We start from the raw sequence: 23,963 nt of genomic DNA, 5'->3' as shown, positions 1-23,963 counted from the left end.
CCATGCCCAGAAGAGCAGCAGCACCCACCACCTCTGTTTCTGCCTCCCGCCCAAAGACAGTGCTAATTAATTAATGGCTTCCAGGGAAAGGACAAGTCAAGTCTTAAATTAAACTTTCTACTTCAACAGGCGTCTCAGCAGGGATGGAGATCCCTGCCCTGGCTAGATGACAAATAAAGCTGCAAGAGGCTCCACATGTCTCGGAAGAGATGGAGACAGCGCTTCTTGTGGCATGGCAGGTGGTTACAATAGGAAGGGATTTGGAAACCAGCATGCAAGCAGCTCATGCCTCAAGCTCAGCAAATACATAATCACCATCCCTGGGAAAAAAGTCATCATGAAGAAACTTCAGCCATTGCACTAAGCAGAAACTTCTTGGCAATAACTGCAAGGTGTTGGAAAAGCATCCAGGCTTTGAGTTCTCCAAGTGGAGCTGCCAGCAGCATTGCCACCAGTGTGAGTGACACTCCTCTCGCAATGTTTCTGTCACTGCATTTGAAGGGTTTAAATAGAGCCTTTCTTTCAAAAATGCTGCCTGGCCCTGAATTGAGGGGGAGGACTTTTAACAAAGAAAATGATCCCTGAAAATTTTACTTACTAAAACCCTGCATTTTGGTAAATCAAAAAGAACTTGATTTTTTAAAATTTAAATTACAATTTTTGAAGTAAATATAGAGGACCAGAAAACTGAAGAGAAAAAAGAAATAAGCCAACATCAATGTCATCATAAACACTTTTTTTCCCTCATTTGATGATGGAGAGTGTTGCGAGTGGGAAGAAATTTAGAAAAGTCTTCCCAACTAAAGCTGAATCCAACCATGTTGGTTTTCCTTTGCACTCTGTGCAAAGGAGAGAGGGTGGAGGGCACCACCAGTGCCCCAACAGGTATGTGCGGTGGAGCTGGGACACTGCATGTGGTTGGTTTTTTGGGAAAGCCAACTGTCAGAGAGCTCTGATCACCCCGTCCCACTGGTCACCCCAAGCGCCAGAAACCCCCTGGGAAGGTCTCAGAACCTCATGTTCTGTCTAGACAGCATTTATAGGGAAATCCAAAATGCCAAGGTAGGGGCCAGCAGCCAGATTTCATGTCCTCTTCCCCACCTCTTTGCCATCCCCTCTGGGCTTCCCATTGCACACCCGTTTCAGCTGTGGCCAACTCCAGGACTCCCCAGTGTCCAGGTTACATGGGGCCTTCACACCTCCACTTGGCCTCTTTAGGTGGTCTGCTGAGTATTGAATGGTTTAGTGAGAGGTACACAGGTGGGATGGAAGAAGACCCCCGGAGGGACAAGGCAAGCAGAGACTGACTTTGGTTCCTGTGTTTCTGCCAAAGGAGGTGGCAGATGGATGCACACCAGGGTCACGTCCGAGCCCCGAAAGGGCCAGCCAAGGAAAATCCAGTGGTGGTGGGTTGCAGCCTCCAGCAAATAGCTTAGGGGCTGTGGACCGTGATCCCTCATCCTCCTTGGGTTTCCAGCCTGATGACACCTTTTTCCTCCTGCGCACAGGACAACTGCCCTTCCCTACCACAAGCCCCTCCACCACGGTGACTGTAGCTCTGTTGCAATCTCTGGAGAGTCAAAACCCCTCCAAACTGCCCCAGACCCTTGCACAGACACACTCTCTGGACGGGGCTATGCTGTGTCCCCAGGGACTGAGGTACAACCATTCCCGTGCAATGCGGATCTTGCTGGCCCCAGTCTCCTGCCAGCTGAGGGTCACTGGCAGGCATACGTGCTTGGGGACCGGTGGGAAACGTGTCCCCTGTCTCTCCCAAAGGCTCAGCGTTATCTTAGGCAAATGGCCCAGCCGCTGTTGCCGGGTGGGGAGGCTGGAGGTGGAAAATCTGCTCCTGGCACTGATCCCGGGACACGCTGCCAACAGAGCAAATACCCCATGGCAGCCACAGGTCATCGGCAGCTCAAACATCTGCTCTGTCATCTACGGCGTGTCTCGAGTGAGAGCCTGCTGCTCTTGTGCAATGGATGGGGCAGATTTTCCACATGGAAAGAAGACAGCGAGGCTGAGGGTCAGCCAGATGAAGAAATAAAGGTGTTGCTGTTTTCTTGGCAGCTCATCAGCCGGTCAGCAGAGAAAGCAGCTGAGCAAACCTCTGGGTAGACCCTGTCCTTTGCCTGGTGTCATCACGAGCCTTTGCAAGTCATCTGCCATTAATGGAGGAGGCAATATTCACGGAGAAGAGCTGAAAGAGGTGGTGCCACAGAGCAAACCGAGGGCTGAGCCTTAGCCATGGGGCACGCAGGGCTCATGTCCACGGGGAAGTTTGGGCATGCAATGCAGTGGAGTGATGGGGCCACACTACATTCCCAGTGAGCACTGGAGTCTTGTTGCTCCTGGCAAGAGCTCAGATTTTGCCAAAGTCCACTTTCTACCCACATGCTGGATACCAACCCCTCTGATTCCCATCAGCACACTCGAGCAGTAGCAGCTCCTCCAGGGAAACCAGACGATCAGATGCCCTGGGCTTGAACAAGCAGGATCTGCACCTCATCGACTCCTTCTCCTCCTGCCCTCAGTACTGGTAAAGACGGCTGTTACCTGACTGGGGATTTTTTTTTGTTGTTGTTCTCTATGTCAGGTTTCATACCACCTTCAAGTGGGGAAGAGATTGCAGGAGGAACTGGGGTTATTCCCAGTTTCCAAAGCACATTTGGCTTCAACAGGGCCAGCTGTGACACCTAGTGGGCCCTGGCACAACTTCAAACCTGCTTATCCCACATATAACTATGGAAAAAAACAAGCAGATGTGGAAGGAGGAGAGATGACATAAAAAAAGGAGTACTATGAAGAAAGGGAAATTGCTCATTTATTGACCTTTCCTCCCTTTGCATTCTCCAAAGGCAAGTGCAGCAGGGAAGGGCATGGAGGAACACATGTGTGGGCGTGAGGGGCCTGGACTCAGGCAGAGGGAGGGGATGTCTATTTGCAAAAGGAACATTATTTATTTCGTTATGTGACACCCACATCAATCAGCTGCAAGACATAACTCCACACCAAACCAAGTTTCCCTAGTGCTGGAGCTCAATAAACTACTTATTCCATGAAACGGCATCCTTGAGGTGGTGTTTCTGTGTAATTTAGCACACTCAGACACTCCGTGATGCGCTCCCTATAAGACACTGTAAAGAAACTGTCATGTTAGCAGTTTATCACAATTTAGGAAATGTTGACAAGCCATATCCGAGCAATAAGAGTGTAATTCCTGTATTTAGCAAAGGAATGTATGAATATTGCTGTGGCCATACAGTGAAAAACTGTGAGTCCACTAAATTAAGGAAGTTAATAAGAATAGAAAAAATGATTATAAATAAAATAGTAACAAAATTTTAAAACTGTGTACTTTTTAAAATTAATTACAGATTTTTGAGGTCATACAGCTCATATTCATTTTCAGAGGATTATTTTTTCCTTAAAAGTACAAGGATTAGAAAGGTAGGGATTGTTTCTAAACCTCACCTGAGAGTCGCTCGGAATCACAAGACTCCAGGAGGCAGGGCTTTAAAAAATGCACCAAATCTCATCAATCCTGGGCTTCAGATGCAAAGAACCGTCAGCATCAGTTGAAGGGGAAGCGGATGGTCGGTGGATGAACTCTGGACTTTGCTTTCTTTCCTCTGACACAACGCTTTTGCAACAGTTCTGCTGATGACAGGTCTTTACCCTGGCATTACAGAAAGGCTGGAGAGATTAAGGACCTATTGCACCAGACAGGTAGGGCGAGATCATCTTTGCAGCAATGCTCCTTTCTTGCCAAAAAATGATCGGCTCGCTGGTGTCCTTGGAGCTGCACTCTGACATCCCCTGCCAAGAACCTCCTCTATTGAGGATTGGTCTAAAGGTCATCCCACCCATCCAGCAGCTTGCTGTGACCTCACTGCAGGAGGGAAATTCCTGGGGATGCGTTTATCCTGCCGGGAGCACGGTCCCAGCCCTTTCCCCTGGACAAGGACGGGGCTGAGGAGGCCCACAGGACTGGGAACAAAGGCAGGGACATGCTGAGCAACCAGCAGCGAGGTGGAGGACACACCTGTTGAACTTAAGGGGGGCAGGGGACATATGATTTGATTACCGGAAGATATTCAAGAGCCTCCTCATGCTTCTTCCCAAGCATGGATGGATGGCCAAGTCCCAGGATCTCAGTGCGAAGGTCCCGGGGTTTAACCCCAGCCGGCAGCTAAGCCCCATACAGCCGCTCGCTCACTCCCCCCCAGGTGAGATTGGGGAGAGAATAGGAAGGGTAGAAGTGAGAAAACAACTGATGCGTTGAGATAAAGACAGTTTAATAGGTAAAGCAAAAGCCACGCATGCAGGCAAAGCAAAACAAGGAATTCACTCCCCACTTCCCATGGGCAGGCAGGTGTTCAGCCATCCCCAGGAGAGCAGGGCTCCATCACGCCTAACGGTGACTTGGGAAGACACACGCCATCACTCCAAACGTCCGCCCTTCCTTCTTCTTTCCCCAGTTTTGTATGCTGAGCATGACATCCTATGGTCTGGAATATCCCTTGGGGTCATTTGGGGTCAGCTGTCCCAGCCGTGTCCCCTCCCAACTCCTTGTGCCCCCCCAGCCTGCTCGTGGTGGGGTGGGGTGAGAAGCAGAACAGCCCTTGGCTCTGGGTAAGCACTGGTCAGCAGTAATGAAAACATCCCTGTGTTATCAGCACTGTTTTCAGCTCAAATCCCAAACACAGCCCCATACTAGCTACTGTGAAGAAAATGAACTCTATCCCAGCCAAAACCAGCACAGAAGGGTAGGCTGGAGATGGCCAAGCCTGTTGCTGTGGGGTCCCAAGGAGGGACACATCCTAAGCCACACTGCTGTGCCACGTCCCCTTTCTCCTGCTTCTTGGTTCCCCATGCCAGACACTGAGACACCCGTACGAGGGACTGCATGACTAACCTGAGCAGAGCCTGGGCCCTCTCTGGCTGGCAGAGTCTTGCTGTAGCCATATATTGGCTTTGTTTGCCCTCCAAAACAGGGTCACTGCATCAAAATTGCCTGCTGGGTATGGTTCTTGCTCTGGGCTAATCCCTGACCTGTTCCCAGGGACGGGCTTGGCAGGTAACATAAGGAGAAGAGGCATCAGCTGTAATCTGGGTAAAACTGTGCTGTTCCCCCCCAGCCCCAAATCCCTTCCTGCCCCAAACCCCACTCACAAACTGACAGGGATTTGGACCCTCAGCTGCTTTCCTCCTTAGGACAGTGGCTGACGGTGCCAATCAAAGCCAGGGATCCAAGGACATCCACAACCAGGCTGGGAGCTAACTCACGTGAAGGTCTCATTTGTTCCTCTGGAAAAGTTTGGCTGAGACTCCTGAGGTTATGTCTGTGCTAAGAAATAACCCCTCCTGTGGCCGTTTGCCATTCAGCTTTACATAAACCTTCAGAAGAGCTGAGGAGATGTACAGAGATGTCTTCAAACCATCCAGGTCTCTCTGCCTCCAACCGTGACTCCAAGCCCATTTTTCTTTCTTCCATCTGTCCATATCCACCTCTTGTCATGCTGTAAGACTTTAAAACTTTAGGGCTGGAAAGATCTTTCCAGCCTGTACCTGCACAGTGGTGTGGGGATGGCTCTGTATTTAAAGGCCAAAGTGATTACAATAACACAAAAAATAAGATGACCTTCAAGCATCGACATCTGTAAGGGGTTTCTGCTTTTCCTGGTGCTCAGATAAGGTCTGCCCAAGCAGCCCAGGAAAACGTGGCAGTTAGAGAAATTAGCATTTCTGTGCTGGGGAAATGCCTTTTGGATCAGGAAAGGAGTGGAATTTCTCACCGTCTGAAATCATCTGAGGTGAAACATATTTCAAGATAAAAGGCTGCTCTGGAAAAATAAAACTGAACGTCCTGTTCTACTGCTATACGGTAAGATTCTGACTTCACTCAAAAAAATGTCTTTTATAGGAAATCTATATATTTTCCACATGAAATGTCATCGAAACCAGCACTTTTCCATTTTTTTTAAGGTTGGCACTTGCAGCTAGAAAAACACTTAGCAGCGAGTGCCTGCAGCAGCTCCCAGGAAGATCTTGGTGGGCCCCCAGACCGGCTGGAGAATCTCACACCTCCATCGGAAGGATGAGAGATAAAGGAGGTGGGACCACGCTTTACAGGATGGCCGGAGGGAGGAGGAAGCAGAATGGAAATATTGAATGGTTTGTAGAACTTTGCTTCACAGGATATCAGTACTCTACTCGAGCCCAGAAGAAATGTTGTCCGGCACTTTAGATCTTTTCTGCTGTGGGGACCCACCTGAGAGAGGGGGAGAGGGCAGCACGGTGTGTAGATGGCACTCAGTCGTTTATATTTTTTGACAAGAAGATTAAATCCCCTCAAAGCTGAACACTAACCCGTGTGCTGCACCTTCTCAGGAGCTTTAGTTTGCTCCTCAGAGGACTATAGAAAATACATCTACCGGAAGCTATTAAATGCATAGAAGCAACCCCTGTGTCAGGGTGGATGATGGTTGTACTGGACAACCACTCCAGCGCTGAACTGGATCTCAATTTTATCAAACTGTTGGCTCGATTCCTCAAAAATACACAGATAATCACTGCCACCTTGAAGGAAAACATCCTAAATTGCTCCCAATTGCAGTATCAGGTGCAAGAAGCAAATTTCTTTGCTGGCTGAGCAATGCCCACTCCAGATTTGAGTTCCACAACGGCCCTGCTGAAGCACAAATGTCTTTTGAATCCCGTCTCCGCTGCCAAAAGCCAGCCATGTCTGCCAACTCTCTTAGCTGCTCTATGGAGTTACGGTCATCTTTAAATACCCGGTTTTATTCCAGAAGCTGGCCCTGGCTTGAGGAGGTAGGCATCATCACAGCCATCCCCGTGTGACAAAAAATGAAGCACCCAGCAAGGACAGCAACAGTTCTTGTGACACTGCTACCCAGCGGGTATATGCGAGCCCACCCCCCCGCACACCCCCTCGGCCCCAGCGTGCCAGGAGTGCTCAGATCTGCGGCGAATTTAGGATTGCATACAACTATGGTCTGAAGCCAAAAATAGCCTGAAGAGCACTCGTCTGGCCGGAGCCTCCAGGAAAAGGGCAAGGGTTTCGCAACACCAGCTAACGTTCACCTAAAATAGAAACAACCTGCCTCGAGGGTGTCAGGAAAGCCCCCAACCCTGCCCAAAACATGGGGTGTCATGAGGAGGGCTGCAAGGTGGGCATCACGGCCCCCCCCCGAGCCACGCTCCTGGCCTCTGGCTAACCCTGGTACTCTCCTCTCTCCGCCTCCCCGGGCTTGACTTCTCTTCCCCGGAGGCACGCAGAGCTCCCGACAAATGGTACGTTAGAGCCTGACTCCGTCCTGAGGAGCAAAAGGAGGGATTTTCCAAAAGCACAGAGGTTAATCACCTGCAGCCCTCGTGCTGTTTCACTGAGGGAAGAAGGTCCCTCCTCTTCTGCACCTCTCTCTGATGTCTTAGGCAGCCAAGAGCAGAAAGCAGCTGCATCCGTATGGGCTTAAACAAAGGAATTAAGTTTAACATATTGGGAATTCATCATTGCAGCAGGACCCAGACCCAGGCAGGATTTGCATTTCTATCCCAGGCTTGGGCGGTGACTTTCAGCATGACAGAAGGACCCGTTCCCTGGGGCCCTGTTTCAAATTCAGCAGTCTGGGTATTAATAGCACATTGCCATAGAGGCACATCGTTCAGTATGACTCCAAAACCTAGGGGAAGCTGAACAAGCACGCTCCATCAGCACTCACACCTCGAGCAGGAGCACAGCTCCTTCCTTTCAAGCTTTTTAGCGTACGCCTACCAATAACCATGGTGTGCCAGCATTGCTTCAGCTCTGTGCGTTCCCTCTTACATGGGAACAGCAAAGTGAGGACAACAAAGTCAATCGCTGACTCCAAGGCAAGCCAGCAAGAAGGAGAAGTAGATTGGAGGATTGAAAGCAGAAAGGTCAGGGGGCTTTTAGTTTTGCTGCATGAATGCGATTACAGGGTCAGATATTCTTAAATCTCTGAGGAACAGGGTGGAGGGAAAATGGGAGAGGTGGAATACTTGTTTTTGTAGAGCCTGACGAAGGACCTGAAGAATAATAGCAATTCCCTCCTCAGCTAGGGCAGCGTTAGATGAAGCACTGTCACCTATAGCACTTATAGAAGGGAGACTGAGCATGTGTGAACAAGAGTCAAACTAATTAGCAAAGTGAAGTAGCTAGAAAGAGCATGGTGCTGTAACACCCTCACCTGTTCTGCAAGAAACATAATGGCTGCATTAGTCATTAAACCCCAGTCAAGTGGAATGCTTCCTCCACAAGAAGTTCCCATCATTAGAAAGTTGAGGCGTAGGAGAAGGGAAAGGCCTTGTTTAACCTGAAGGGAGTGTTTATTCATTGATTAACGAGGCAGGGTGGGTCCACGGTAAATTATTAGGAGCGCACTCATTCTCAGTCATGTCTGCACAAACTTCTCCCAACGACCAACATTATTAGTTGTGCAAGAGCTGGAGTCAAGACCTGCACAGAAGCAGAAACGAGGACCCTACAAACTTAAATTCTTGGCATGCGTTTTCTAAAGCACCTCCCTCAGCACACCATTGCTCTCTTCTTGCCCTTTCAAAGCTGCACAGATGTAAAGAGAGACAGAAAATGGCTGAAGACACACCAACTGGCTTCTCAACGTGAGAAAGGGCTAAGAACCCTAGAAGTGAAAGAGGAATATTTGAAAACCAGCACTTTTTGGATGGCTGCCATCTACAAGCATAACCCATACCCCTGCCTAGTGGCTCACTGAAGATTAAAGGGTAACCATGCTGTATCTGCCCGTGAGCAATCTTCCCCTATGCAGAGCGACTGGAATAGTCAGCAGAAAGTTAAAACACACACATTTGAGGCTTCAGCACTAACCAGCATCCTTCATCACTGCTCTTACATGCTCTAAGCAAGGATGACAAAACAAGGCTACATCTGCATAGGATTTTATTAAAGTAGGCATCATCCACAACTTAGAATATTTGAAAAAATATTCTTAACAACTTTTTTTTTTCCCTGAATAGGTAATTTAACAGCTACAACGCTCAAATGTCAGGAGAGAAGTCTCTGCCCAGAAGTCAAACTTCAAATGGGTAGCAAAAGTTAGACATTTTGTACCACATCAAATTGGTTTAATACAGAAAATACTGTAACAGTTACAACAGAAGTTAATGGAAAAGATAGGGGAAAAAGAATACATGCATCATTGGTCACAGGTTGAAAGCCAGAATTTCAAACAGGACTCAGACCTTGCAGACACATCTAATCACATTCCTCAATTACCACCGCCTTCTTACTTCCAAATGACTCTCTGTTGCAATATGGTTTATTTCAGATTTTGCAAAATAAGTTTCTTAAACAGCTGCCCCTAAATGAAGTCAGCAACTTTTGGCAGAAAAAAAAAAAAAAGAAAAAAAATTTGTTCAAAATGCCATAGGTTTGAGTTTCACCTTCACTGTAACACCTTATCCAAAGCTTTTGTGCAACGCCACACCCAAAGACAGTGTGTTTCAGAAGAATGAACATTCTTGCTCTTCACTCTTGCTAATATGAACTGGAGCTCTGAACAAGGGTGAGGGGACTAGACCCTGTGACTTCGAGTGAAGCAAAGAAATGGAGTGAGACCCGTCAACAACTCTTTATTTTACACAAAGGCAATGAGGAGTCCCCAGGGTCTGAATTATGAAAGACTGGAATGGACAAGACACTTCAGCTCACATTAAAGCCCTTCATCTGACAGCTCAGTGTAACAGTTTACTAGGAGATAATCCTGTTTTGGCAGGGCAGAGGCCAAAACCTGAGCCAGTCTTTCCTTGTAGGGTATGAATGGAGGGCCAACTTTGCTGGCCCATTGGGCCAAATATTACACTTGAACAATGTGATAGTTACAACAGAGGCCAAAGTTTAAAAACTTGTCCTTTCAGAAACGTAAACAATATAAAAAAGAAAGTTTCAATAACAGGCCATAACCTTAGAGGCTTTTGAGCTTAAATACCTGGGAAACGCATACTTTGCCAACAGATGAAACAATAAGATACATACAAAACCAAAAGATACAAGTTTAACAAATGTTTAAAATAACTGGGTTTCACCACAGAATCTTCATTCGAAGGTTACTTTCAGGAGAAAACATATTCCCTGCAGCATGTAGACTCCTTCACAGAGACAGAAATCTGGTCATGTCAGTTATCCACTTACTGAGGAAACACCGCAGGGTTACAGAGGACATAACAGACTCGCAACTACCAAAGCATCGTCACAGGAAATATAGCAAACAAGTTGTAGGCAAAAAAAATACTTGAACGTGTATACCTACACACGCTATTGGAGTATACAAGACAAAGAAAGATGGAGAGCTTCATATAGGGAATTTCCACTCATTCTGAAAATGAAAGATATTTTTTCTTTGAAAAAAAAATAAAATCAAAAGTTCCCAGATGCTGTTTCTGAAGGCATGCTATAGCTAGAGTAGCCGATGGCTCAGACTCACATCCATGGAAACTGGCATTTTACCTAAAATGGCTTTCCTGTCTCTCCAGTTTGTCATTTCTCAAAGTCTCCCAAGCAGCTTTTGAATAGACATATCTTCCTTGCATGCATCTACTAAGACTCCCTTGTCAATCCCAGAATCTCCTGTGCATGAAACTCAGTGAGCAGAACAGCCCTTAACTTCAGCTAGAAGATGGTTTCAGCTTCTGGATCCCTCTCTAAAGAATAAAAGCGTATAACAGTTACACATAAATAGCATCTACAAATACACTTACAGTGCACGTGGAACATGAACAGGTTTCAAAGGCTGGACTTGACTCTACCGTAAGGCTCCATCATCAGCCCACTTTTAAAACTTGCTCCAGGCAGTATACCATTGTGCTAGCACGGCAAACAACTGGGATAACCAAAACTAGTGCTAATTAACAATAAACCCATACCTGGGCATTGCCTTCTTGAAATACACCCCAGATTCATATACATGTAACTCTTTGGATTTCAGATCTACTTCTGAGGTTAAACTGAAGGCAGCAGCACTTTCAAAGAACAGGACAAAGCTTAGCTTGTAAACCCTGGTTTTTTAAAGCATAATGAGAATTCAAGTCCTATTCCCCTTCACACATTTATAAGCATTATAAGAATAATGCTACGTTGTATGCCCTATGTATAGAAAAGTGTATTTTTATACAGCACTGTATATTTTTATATATATATAAATAGGAACTATCGACCAAAGTTTGATTTCAAACTAGAATTGCAACGACCCCTGCAATTTGGAAACATGAAGTTGCTCTTCTGATCTCTCTTTTGTAAGCAAAGAGTAGAAAGGATCATATCTTACTATGATCTAACATCCTCCATCAGGAAAAATGAAAAACCTATTGTTAACTTTGCAGGATATGCCTGAAACACCAGCTTTGACAATATTGCCCCATGTTGTTTGCCAAAGAAGAGGCAGGCAGCAAGAATGATTGGAGAATCATCAGCCAGGAGTAAGTGCTTTTTTGCTTTTTTTTCTAGCTGCTGAAGTGTGAAAGTTCAAGAATTCTGTGTTTGTCATTGGTGCCGTGCTTGGAGACAGTACCAAATGATGTTGTTTATCTAATAGTACATTCCAGCTACAGTACGTTTCTGCCCAACTCTATTGCTACTTATGAATATTAATAATTGACATGCTCTAAGACTCAGAAAATTATAAACTAATTTAGCCTTTTCTTCCTGGTCCTCTGTGGAAATCTGGAAACATCTTACAAAGTATTTCAGTTAGCTTGAGCAATCCTGGAGTCAGACCCAAGGAAGCTAAACATCGTAGTCACCAACTCAGGGAGATCATAATCATGTTTCCAACCCCAATCCCTCCGGGCGTTCCTGTCATCAAAGTTCATTGGCCAGCTGTCAGCTGCAGTGAAAAGAGAGAAGAAACAAAGAGCATGAGGTTTAAGAAAAACTTCTTTAAAGTTCAAGACATATCATCACTGGCCTTTTGAACTACTAAAGCTGAATTTCAAACTGTAAGACTTGAATTGTACAGGAGCAATTGGAAGTGCCTAAAAAGAAAAGAAACTTTGTTTCGCCCTTAACCTATAGCAATCTAACGTTTTTTCTTACCCACTGCCAAAGCTGATACTAACCTATGGCCTGCCTGACTTCATCCACATCGTAGGTCACTTGGAGCTCAGGAACATGCTTCTGCACCTCTTGTGCCAGCTCTTCAGGAGTGAAACTCATGGCACTGATGTTGTACGTCCTCATGCTCAGTGCCTCTGCAGGGGCCTCCATGACCTCTAGAGTCGCTTTCAGACAGTCATCAATATACATCATAGGGAGACGAGTGTCTGGCTTTAGGTTGCATTGAAATTTGCCCATCTTTATGGCATCATGGAAAATCTGGACAGCATAATCTGTAGAAAAGAACAATGGATGTGTGTACTCATCTGCCTCAATCCATTGTTCACTTCATGACAGTCAAGAATCCTCAGGCCAGCCCCAAAGTCTCCCGTCTAAAGTCTAGCAGCAGAACCATGTACAATTTAAGCTGTACAGCAGGAGCATAAGAAGTCATCCCAAAATATCCCGATGCTATTCTAGCATTTGCATAATGCAGCAAGACAGCAGAGTTTAAAATATTTTTAAAGGAAATGGTCTCAACGACTGTAATTAATCTAAAATCTCTCAGATACTGTTTAAATGTAAAGGCTACGAAATTATGCCCTAGGCTAGAGTGGACAAAAGTATTGTTGTAACACTGTTGAAATAGCACCTCTACACTGATGCTCTATACTCCCACAGATTAAATTTCTACAAACACAGTAAAAATTACTGTATTGGCTTATGTTTTTGCTGTAATACTGAGAACTATGCACAAGTCACTTACCAGTTGTTCCCCCACCAGGCTGAGAGTCAGCAGATATAATTCCTGGATACCTCAGGCAGCGGAAGTCTAGGCCATACCGGTAATGGTAGTACTACAGAGGGAGGAGAGAAGCATAGCTTTACACACCAAGACAAGGCCACACAACTCATTGATTTCATGGGAAAAATCTGCCACAGGATGAACCTTCATTCTGTAGCCATCCCACGACAGGGATGAAAGAAAAGGAACTACTGAACAGTCTCCATTCCCTGTCAGGTAGCTGAGCTCTCTGCTTACCCTTTTCTAGTTTTCATCCACATCAGCAGATATGGATTCTTAATATGGATTGGCTTCTAATGTAGGATCTAGCTAGATCTAGTGTTCAGAAACAGAAAATTCCTAAGTTTGTGAGACATTTCAGGTTAATACAGCCTTCAGACCTGCCACTGTCCTTCCCAAATTTCAAGTGTGAGGAGACTACGTAAAAATACCAGCTTTAACAATGTTATGTTTATATAAAACTCCAAAGCTGAAAGAGAAGTTGTGCACATACAGACTCCCACAGCTTTGACTTTAGAGTTGGGTTTTTGGGGAGGTTGGGGGGCAGGGCGGGACAGGGGAGCCCAAAGTCATCATTGTCTAGCATATTGTCACAAGGTTTTGCACACTGTCATTTATGCAATGCCATTCATATTGGCAGATGAGGCACAGAGGCCAAAGTCAGAAGAACAGGGGAAAGAAATTATATTGGAAGTTAGATGTTTGCCAGCTTCCAATTCTTTGTACTTTTTCCAACAAAACTCAAAAGATGTTTGTCCTTAAGAGCTGTCTCAGACTACTGTTGAGTACTAAAGCCTGAAGGAAGGAAAGAATGGGGAAAAGAACACTGCAGTGAGGAATCTTACAAAAGCAATGAAGTCCTCTCGGAACTTTCATGAAATAAATAAAATAAAAAATTCTCACTTCTCCCATGAGCTCCGCATGAACCTTGGAGACTCCATAGATTGTCCTTGGTCTCTGAATGCAAAGATCAGGAGTTGGATCTCGAGGAGAGGTGGGTCCAAAGGCTCCAATAGTACTTGGAACAAAGAGTCTCAAATTATGCTCAGCCGCAATATCCAGAACATTGTGTAAACCTGGAACAAATAACAGGATTTATCAGAACATACACTGCACTTTCTCAAGCCTCTGTAGGAGTGAGGAACTTGAAACCCTTGTCACATACCGGTAATATTTACAGCTCTGGCCAAAGGGACATTTGCTTCTCCAACAGCACTGAGTAAAGCACTATAGTGAAACAGCCAAGTTATCCGATTATTCACCACTATCTCACGTAAATTCTTGTAGTCCAAGATATCCGCATAGATAAAAGGACCTAGAAGAAATGGAACCAGTAGGAAATTGAATGCCAAGAAGAATCATAGAATCGTTTAGGTTGGAAAAGACCTTTAAGATCACCGAGTCCAACCATCAACCCAATACCACTATGCCCACTAAACCACGTCCTGAAGTGCCACATCTACGCGTTTTTTTGAACGCCTCCAGGGATGGTGACTCCACCATTTCCCTGGGCAGCCTGTTCCAATGCCTGACAACCCTTTCAGTAAAGAATTTTTTTCTAATATCCAATCTAAACCTCCCCTGGTGCAACTTAAGGCCATTTCCTCTTGTCCTAAATGGATGTAAAGAAAAGTTCCACATGAAACTCAAATTGCTGCTTCTTGACCATACCTATATTCAGGATTTGACTGCACAGCAGAATGCACACCTAACATCAGTGGTCAATAAACTAGTAAATAAGCAGGAGAAATGAAGGGAAACTGCTACGTTTACCTCAACAACAGACTGCTGCAAGAACTCCTGTTTTATCCAGTCAACAGCATGAAAACAGGGTACATCTAGTGTACACTATTCAAATACCTAAATACATCATTAAACAATAATGATGAAGAAAACCTTATGCAAGTTTCTAATGAAAGCAAAAGAATCCAAAAATCCTACTCCACATTCGTCTTATCATAAAAATTGCCTGAGCATGGAAAAACAAAGCACAAATTTCATTTCCAACTTGTTCCCTCCAGTAGAATAAATGCATCTCTTTTTACAGCAGAACCACAACAGTGAAGCTCCACTTGACTCAAGTAGTTATTCTGGTCAACAAAGTGGCAAAGCAACAGTGAAAAAATGACAAGAAAAATATTTAGCAAAAGGGAATAATACACAGAAGAAATCAATGTCTTGGCAAGATTTCAAAGCAGGAAGGCGTTATCCAGAAGTTTCAAACAGCAACTTGTGCAGTTTAATACACTTATCTTTTACATTTTGGTAATTAGTCTATCAACATCGGAGGTAAAGTCAAGATTTTTTTTCCATATGCTTCCCCAGTCACTTACCACTATAAAAAACATTATCTGCAGGCTTTCTAATGTCAGACAAGATCACGTTGTTCTTTCCAAAGCGTTTCCTGTGTAAAAATACCCACATGGTACAGTGAGTCCACAGTCTTCGAGATAATTCATACGGTTCTATGCTGCTATTTTATTTTACAGGAGCAATATGAGAAGAAGAATAATTTCCGCAATGCAATCGGTTATTGCACTAAACCTCCCCCCCAATCCTTTAAATGTTAATATAGCATCTTAGCAAATTAGTAAATGACTTCCAGTAGCAGTGAAAGACTGCATAAGGATAGAGAAATCTTTTAGAAAATAAAAATTTGTCAAGAAGACAGACCTTCCTACCCTCTTCTTGCTGAAAATTTTACCCAGAGATAATCTACTCCCCTGCAGACAACAAAAAGCCACTAAGCATGCTGTAACTGCAGCTACTTTTATATCAACAAAGTAAACACAACCGAGTATTCTCTGCCTTGCACTTTTCTAATCAGCAGAAGGCGATCGCAGAGAGCAAGTCTGATGGCATTGGAATACAATCCAGCCTCCCATTATTTGGATGATTTTTAAATATATCATTGAAATGGTAGAAAACATTCAAACTGCAACACAGTGTTGAATGCAGTAAGTTTGCTCACTTTTGGTCATAATCCACACTACCTACAACAAACACTGTCTCTACATGCAAATGATAGTCTGGAGCTGAGCAGGCGTGGATATGGACAATGATATGGGCCAGGGAGAGCTCTCAGAGCATTTTACATTTCTTCGAAAGATACCATGGAAAAAAATAAGATAACTGTGTATGTGAGGCAGGGGAACAGAAAAAGCCAGAAGAAATAAAAAAAAAAAAAAAAATTTGATTTACTCCTTTTGCTACATCAGTTCATCTTTCACCAAATCATAAAAACTTCAATATCTTCTATCCTGATCTTTATTTTTGTTTGTACTTTACCAAATAGGGCACTTTATTCCTGAAGTTACTTAACTGAAATTCTGAGAGATAAAAGTCAGCAGTTGCAAAGCCCAACAGCTGGGTAGTTAGCAAAGGACCATGTATGTTTTCAAGTGGATGTTTGTACTTTTTTCACTCCTGTAGTACCTGCATAAAATCACAGCCTTTGTCTCTCTTTTGAGCAATCAAATCCAGCCTTATTTGGCTAGACCAAAAAAGAAAAGAAAACTGACCATCCTCTAGGGATTCAGATTCTGAATACTTCCATTTAACTGGAAGCAAACTGAACTCAGCGGCTAGTCTCTTAGACAAAAGTATGTTATTTTGGGAATCGTGACCAGTGCACACCCAGAAAGTACGTCAGTGAACCTAAACCAAGCACAGGATTAAAAAATAAAAAGATGACGAAAATTTAAAGTTATTTACAAAACTCAGAGCCAAAAAAGAATCTGCAATTGTCACTAGGATTCTTTTATAAACTTCCCAGAAAATTATTGCTTCTAGAAGTGGTATCTAAAGCTTGAATTCCTCACTAATACCAAGTCAGAGAATCATGACATACCTCAGAAGCTTAGCAAGTCCCACTCCAAGCTGGCCAAGACCACCTAAAAGGCAATGCACAAGAGACAAAAATCAGAAAAAGTGATATCAAAACACAGAGTTCTATTATTATATGTATCACATCAGGAATGAGTACTATTTTTCTCAGTGAGTCAGAAAGCTTTTGTATTTTTCTCAAGGAAAACCCAATCAACTGGTTTTAGTAGATTTCTGGAACAAAAATAGCACAGAAGTTCACATGGACTCCAACCTTATCACCATAGGGGAAAGATCATCACAATTCCAGAATATTTTGAGTATTTTCCAGTATTCTGCTCACCAGGGAGGGAGGAAGGGAGTGGGGGACTTGACTGAGAAGCTGGAGCAGGGATACAGTTATGACAGGAATGCTGACCTGTAATTAGCACCCGAGGATGATCTGACTCGGAAAAAGAAACCGAGTGAAAGCTAGCATCGGAGGCCACCTGGCGAGGTGAGACTCCAATGCATCGAACAGGCACGATGGAAATCCCACATCCACAACCAGAGCTCTGTAGCAGCTGGCTGACAGCTCTGCTCACGTTTTTGACAATTGGCATCTTCCTTCTTCAAATATGCTGTGAGAACAAGAGAAAAGATTAGTCGCAAACGACTCAACCACATTAAACATTTTAAGCACTCCCTTAAAAAAACTGTGAAGGGTTTCAGAGAAGTTTGATGCAATCCAAGTCCTAGCTGACATGCCAACCGAAAGCCACGTCTACTAGAAGCAGCCTGTGAAGTAACATGAATAGAGGTAATGTATTCACCAGAGTGAGCTCAATAAAATATCCACAGCCCCAGCACAGAGTCCAGTATAATCAACAGTGAGAATATCATTCAAATTTAAGCCTTTTTAAAACAGTCACTAGAAACCATGATTTCAAGCACAAAAGACAAAAAATACAGAACTCAACAAGTTAAGCTGCTATGATTACACAGCTTCACCGTAGGTATTTTTGAGTGAAAGTTTTGTAGACTGCCATGAAGCAAGCCTTCTTAGTATTGCATCAGCAAGATTCAGCTAAGCCAGAGGCAGCAGTAAATCTCTTTAAAGAGCACTGCTTTGCTCAAACTTAATACACATGATGGACAGTACCCAGGAAGCAAACAAAGGAAAAGCAGTATTTACCCAAGACTCATGAAAATGTCCTAATTATTTCACACAAAAAAAAAAAAAAAAAAAAACAACCCCAAAAAAACCCCAACACCCAAAAAAACCCCAAAGACACAATTCATTCATAACAACACATTGCAAAAATATACCTGAGTTACCCTGAACTACATTCAGGTTTGGTTTTCTTTCTCTCCAAATCTTTCATATTGGGGAAGGAAATGGAGAAGAATGTACCCCAAATAAATTGCACATGCATCCACAACTCATCTGAGTTTACTTTTTTCAATACAATTCTTAAAGCACAAGCACTTAAATTCTTCCTTATCCCCCTTCAAACAACTTCTAACTCTCTTTCCCAAAGTGCTAGAATAAGTAAATTCCCAGATGAAAACATATTTCAAACTAGCTTGCTTGAGATTGCCCTGTCAATTCCTTTCTCATACGTGTTCTTGTGGCATGTATTACAAAAAGGAGAGTCGGGGAGAAGGAAGGCCACAACAAAAAATTACAGCAGCTAATTGCTGCAGATGAATGCCAGCACTACCAATTCTAGTATGCATAGAAAAGCAAACAAGTAATTAACATGGGTGTTCCTTTCACTTAGGGCAACACACAAGGCTGAGAATTTTCTGATACTTTAGGGAGTCTTGCTACTTAAATACGGAAGACTTGATAAACTACTTAACAGATGCTTAATAAAATACCCCCCCCAAAAAGTCCATTATTAAAAAGCACATTTGCATATTTAAACTGATCAAAGAGACTTATTCTGAGAGGCATCTTTCCCCCCCCTTAGACTTGTTTGCTCACTTGTTCATTGCCTTGAGAAGCATGGTCAGTTAGTATTCTGATGAATTAGCCAAGCCTCTGCTGCACCTCACAGCCACAAATCCATTAGAGGGATCAGTCTCCCCGATTATAGGCTTGATCTGTTAAAGCTGTACCTCTCCTGTCACAGTGCTACAGAAGCAATCGCTCTATCGTCTCTAGGCTATGCAAAAGTCTCTTGCAATTCCTTGTTATACAACAACCCTATATACCTACATCTCACTCCACCTACAAAACTAGAGCAAACAAGCTATTCCTTGAGCACTGAAAGTGAAGCAGCCTCATTTCCTGAGAACTCAATCTCAGAGGTAACTAATTGCTATCTAAGAGGTTATGACATCTTTCTCCTATCTTGATTCTCTAGCGTTGAATAGTACAATTCAGCTTATATTGCTGATAGGCCATGAAGATGATGAAGGGACTGGAGCATCTCTCCTATGAGGAAAGGCTGAGAGTGCTGGGACTGTTTTGCCTGGAGAAGAGAAGGCTCTGAGGGGGATATCAATGTACATAAATACCTGACGGAAGGGTGCAAAGAGGACAGAGCCAGGCTCTTTTCAGTGGTCCCGGTGGACCAGAGGCCATGGGCATGCACTGAAATGCAGGAGGCTCCCTCTGAACATCAGGAAAAACTTTTTTACTGTGAGGGCAACTGAGCGCTGGCACAGGTTGCCCAGGGAAATTGTGGAGTCTCCATCCTTGGAGATCTTCAACAGCCGTCTGGACACGGTCCTGGGCAACTGGCTCTGGGTGGCCCTGCTTGAGCAGGGGGTTGGACCAGATGACCTCCAGGTCCCCTCCAACCACAACCATTCTCTGATGCTCAGCCAAGGCATGAATGAGATTTCCCTCCCCTGCAAGCCCACCTTCACAAAACAGACATGTTCTTGCTAGTTTCGAGACTCAGTCCCTGTCCAGCTTACTTGAAATTAGCCAATAGGTGCAAAAATAGTTAGGTGTGCAGGGGAGGAAGGCATCAGGCAGACATATCCAGACAATTCAATCTCATAAGACATGTTTCTCCCTAGGAAACCAACGTAAGAGTGTTAAAGGGCAGTGTTAGCCCTTTAAAGAGCCGTGATAATCCCTTCTTATTTCAGTGGGATAATAAACAATCATAGCACTAAGAGACTCACTGCTCTCTGTTGCAGAAAATTTCCCCTTAAAGTACCTGAAAAGGCATTTTGCACTCTGCACACAAAGTACAAACTAAAGTTAGTTGCTACTAAAAATGCCATGCTGGGATCAAATTGGTTTCCCACCTACTGGACTGGTTTCTCCGAACGCACCTGGAGTGAAACCACACAGGCTTAAGCTGAGAATTTACTTGCAAGTCTAGGCTCACTCGAAAGAACAGTAAACATATTTTATACCACACACTAAAAAAACCCCTGGCTCACCAAGCAGCACAGCCAAATGCAAAAATCCCACCTAAAACATGCATTCATTTCTATTTCAAATACGAAGGGGGGAAAAAATGGTGTAACTAGCTATTAAATTCTAAAGTTGCCAACAAATGCACAGATGTACAAAGAAATTAATAGTACGCCTTAAAAACACTTCCCCAAACCAAGCATAAGGTAAAGGAAGCCTCAACACAGTGATTAACTCGCAAAAGCAACTTGGACAGAAAAGCCCATTCTGCTAGATCAGAGTTTCTCATTTTAAATAACTTCAAGGAGTTATTAACAGCTCTGAACACAAAAAGTATTCATTTAACTGATGTAAAAACCCTTAAGTTTTTTGATAGGTTTCTCTTTCTTACTATCCCAAAGAGGAATATGCCTGTACTTTTAGGAACGGGAGGAAAAAAAAAAAAAAAAAATATATATTTTCAAAACACCCTCCCCGTATTACCTTCTGACTGGTTTCTCAGTCACTGGTTTTACTCCTTGACCCAAACTGGTATTAGAAACTAGCTCTTTTGTTTTCTAGATCAAGTAAAATGAGGAAGTTTTATCTTGAAACACGGAAGCTGAGTTTCCCCCACCCCACTAATTTAAATTAATAACCAACGCTAATTTCAAGTATTAAGCAATACATGCTGGAATTTTTCCTCTTCTGTACTCACCTGTCCCTCAGCTGGTAATAGTGCAGAAGCAGAGTGGAGATGGCAATTTATAGGACACTGCCTCTTTTGAAAGCCAATCAAAACCTGACAGAAAGTAGGAGTTGTCCCACACCTTCCAAAAAAAGGCAAGCAAAAAAAAAAAAAGCATGCGCGTGAGAGCAGCAGCAGCCAGGGATATCACTTTGTTCACATTGGCTTGATTTTGAAATGTCTGTAACTTTGTGATAGGCAGAGGACTCTGAAGCTACGTAACCAGGTCCTTTAACTAACAGAACCATACAACCTAGGGTCATCTCTGAAGGACAGGTTTTAAACTAATTGGTTGCAATGCAAAGGATTAGTATAAGGCAAACACATGTTCAAATGTAAAGCAATAATCTCCCTTGGATAGCAGGAAATTTCTGAGTTTTGTAAGAAGATTAAAGCACAGGGAGGGGGAAAAGAGGGGAAAAAAGAAACAGGTTCATAAAACGACATTTAGCAGGTTAACTGCCAGCTGCTGTTCCTTTGCAAGATTTCCAAAGTGTTACATAAGCAGCAAGCACCTGTTGCTCATATAAAAGACAAAAACATGTTTATAGAAACCAGCAGTTTCTTATGTATTAGTTATTAATAGAACATTATGGTCATAAGAAAGATAAGAAACTAATGGGTTTGGTCTGGAAAATCCCACAACAGTAAGCTTCAAAGAAAATAGGAAAGAGGGAGGAGAGAGAGGTAGGTCAGAACCAAACCCCAAATCTCCCACAGCATTTCTTGGGGCTGTGCAGCTGCTGAGATGCCACGGGATGCTGCTCCACAGAGCTAACCAAAGAAGTCCAAAACTCGCTTCTTTCAAAGAAAGTTAAGATACTCCCTAGGGCACAGGATCTCACAGATTCCCAACCACCAGTACTTTCAAAATGGCCAACATCCTCGGGCATACGGTCCACACCAACGCACTAAACTCCAACCTACTGTTCTCAACTCATGTTCGTCTCCAAAACCACACGGTTTCTGCTTCAGACCTGAAGAAGGGCTTATGCACTGGCAAGCTCCTCTACTTTTTCCAACCGTACCAAGAAGAGCTCAAGTGGAAAGATACTGCCCGCCTCGGGCATCCAGAAGACGAAGCACACGCCTCCTTGCCTGTCCCACGGGAAAGCCTTACTCCCTGGTGCCCAAGTGCTGCCAGCTGGAAAGCCCATCGGATCACCGCATTTTGGAGCGCTCAACCTGCAACAACTAAGGGATACTCTTCTCAGCTCAACCAACAACTAACGCAGCCTGGATAGCTGGAAAGACCAAAAGCCATCCCACGTCCCCTGTTGGCATTTCCTCCGGTTTGGAGAGCCCCAAATTGGGGTAAGGGGACCCTGCATCCCTCCCTGCGTCCCCTGGCACGGCGGACGCGCCAGGGCAGGGCAGGAGGGTGGCCGGGCTTGTGCCGCTCTCTCTGGCAGGCAGCCGCTGGCTAACCTCGGTGAAAATAACCTTGACGCGCACGCAGAACCTCGGCGGCTCGCTTTACAGACGTGACGCACGACGGCGGGATGACGCCATACCCCTCGCGAAGCCCGCCAAGAAACGGCGTCAGCCTGGAACGCCGCTAGAAACCTGACCTCAGCAACCCAAAGGAAAAAAAAAAAATAACAGTAATAATTCAGATTGTACCAGCTGCTGAGCAGCGTGATAAGGGAAAGCTCCGCGTTACGGCGCGCTGCCGCAGATGAAGCGAGGAGGCTGGTGCCATCGTGTCAGCCCGCGCCAGGTCTCCGGTGGGAAGCGAAACGCCTTTGAAGACCAACGAGCCTCCCCCCCCCCCCCCGGCCCCGGCCCCTCGGGAGAAGCCGGCGGGGGAAGCCGGCTCCCCGGCCGGGCAGAGCCCGCTCCCGCTCCCGCTCCCCGCCCGCGGAGACGAGGCGGCGCCCAAGGGCGGGAAGCGGCGCCCGCCGCCCCTCAGGCGGGCGGCCCTCAGGGAGGAGCGGCGGCCCGGCCCGCCCGCCCGCCCCTCGCCTCACTCGCCCCTCGCCTCACTCGCTCGGCCGGTCACCGGCCGTGGAGCCGGGCGGCCCCGCGCTCACCCGCGGTCCCCGCCGAGCTCCCGCCGCTTCTTCTCCTCCTCCTCCTCCTCCGCTCGCCGGCTCCGGCTGCCGCTCCCCCAGAGGCCCCGAGGTGGAGAAAGGCGGGGCTGAAAGCACGTCACCGCCTGTCGGGGAGGAGATTGGGGGAGGGCCGTGACGTCAGAGCGACGCCAGGCGGGCGTGATGTCACGGCCCGCGAGGCGAGTGGGGTGTTCGGTGAGCCGGCGCCCAGCGGACGGAGGCTCGGTGGCGCCGAGGGGACGGCGGGCAAGGGCGAAGGCGCGAGGTTGCCCGCGGGACGCGGCCGCTGGCCGCGCCGCGGACAGGTGGAGTTCGGGGCGGGCACCGGCACGAGGGTCGGCGGCAAAAGCCGCCGTAAAAAACGATTGTTTCCAACCGCAGAGCGTCCGCCGCGTTGGGCTGCAAGGTGAGAACGTCGCGAAGCCTGTCCGGCTGTGAAAAGGGTAGGGGTAACTGAAGATACGGTGAAGAAACTTCTCTTCGGTGGCCCGTTGCTCAACTCCTTCAGCAGGATGAGTGCTGCCGTTGATCCCTCCGGGTGAGAAGAAGGACCAGCAACCAGCCCGTTTTGCCAAAGACGACCTTTCGATTAAACAACTGTTGAAGAAGGCATGGCAAAATGGTGAGCTGTGCAGGATTACTTGGGAGTAAGACTGTTGAATGATCAGCATACGGATGGAAAATTCTTCTACCTCCGAGAAGGCGTTCATACAGAGGTTCAAGAACAGGTTCATTTATCAGAGTTAAAATGCCGGAAAGGCTTTTGACTATTCCCCCAAAAAATAAAAATCAGGAGCTCCATCATGAAGAAGATAGAAGAGGAACGTCCTCTAAGCCCACGGTAGCTCTCTTCTGTGGTAGTTAATGGCAAGACTTCAGGAGTAAAGTATTAGACATTCTCCTTTCTACATGGAGGAAGACGAAAAAGCAAAAGCAGGAAGGTGTTTTATCTCCCCTCTTCCCCACTGTGAACAGTTTAAGACCTGTTTATGGGCAGAAGTTAGGCAAGATGGAAAGACTATAATCTGCAAAATACTGTGAAACACAACAAACTTCAGAAAAGATAGGTAATG

The 23,963-nt window shown here is 45.3% G+C and overlaps 1 protein-coding gene across 2 annotated transcripts; it reads right to left on the bottom strand.

The window, feature by feature from the left end:
• Positions 1-8,951: 8,951 nt before the first annotated feature.
• On the bottom strand, positions 8,952-22,980 carry LOC115351407 (L-threonine 3-dehydrogenase, mitochondrial). Of its 2 annotated transcripts, XM_030038078.2 has the most exons (10): positions 22,870-22,888; positions 20,807-20,918; positions 17,167-17,368; positions 16,774-16,816; positions 15,257-15,327; positions 14,089-14,238; positions 13,827-13,999; positions 12,885-12,975; positions 12,142-12,411; positions 8,952-11,909 (listed from the first exon to the last, which is right to left on the bottom strand). In XM_030038078.2, the coding sequence occupies exons 3-10, from the start codon at positions 17,348-17,350 to the stop codon at positions 11,770-11,772; spliced, it is 1,122 nt and encodes a 373-aa protein (XP_029893938.1). In that variant the 5' UTR covers positions 17,351-17,368; positions 20,807-20,918; positions 22,870-22,888; the 3' UTR covers positions 8,952-11,769. The 2 variants fall into 2 exon arrangements, with proteins under 2 accessions (XP_029893938.1, XP_029893937.1); XM_030038077.2 differs by lacking the exon at positions 20,807-20,918 and having other exon boundaries at positions 22,870-22,980.
• Between the last annotated feature and the right edge of the window lie 983 nt (positions 22,981-23,963).

This window comes from Aquila chrysaetos, chromosome 15, assembly GCF_900496995.4.
Source record: "Aquila chrysaetos chrysaetos chromosome 15, bAquChr1.4, whole genome shotgun sequence".
Classification (NCBI taxonomy): domain Eukaryota; kingdom Metazoa; phylum Chordata; class Aves; order Accipitriformes; family Accipitridae; genus Aquila; species Aquila chrysaetos.
The sequence above is the reverse complement of the archived record's forward strand: the minus strand, read 5'-3'. Positions and strand labels throughout refer to the sequence as shown.

Coding starts and splice junctions, on each gene's coding strand:
- LOC115351407 (XM_030038077.2), bottom strand. CDS start 17,350: ATGCCAATTGTCAAAAACGTGAGCAGAGCTGTCAGCCAGCTGCTACAG. Junction 12,412..12,884: donor GCCTGGTGGGGGAACAACTG/GTAAGTGACTTG, acceptor TCTTTTCTACAG/ATTATGCTGTCCAGATTTTC. Junction 11,910..12,141: donor TGAAGTCAGGCAGGCCATAG/GTTAGTATCAGC, acceptor TTTTCACTGCAG/CTGACAGCTGGCCAATGAAC.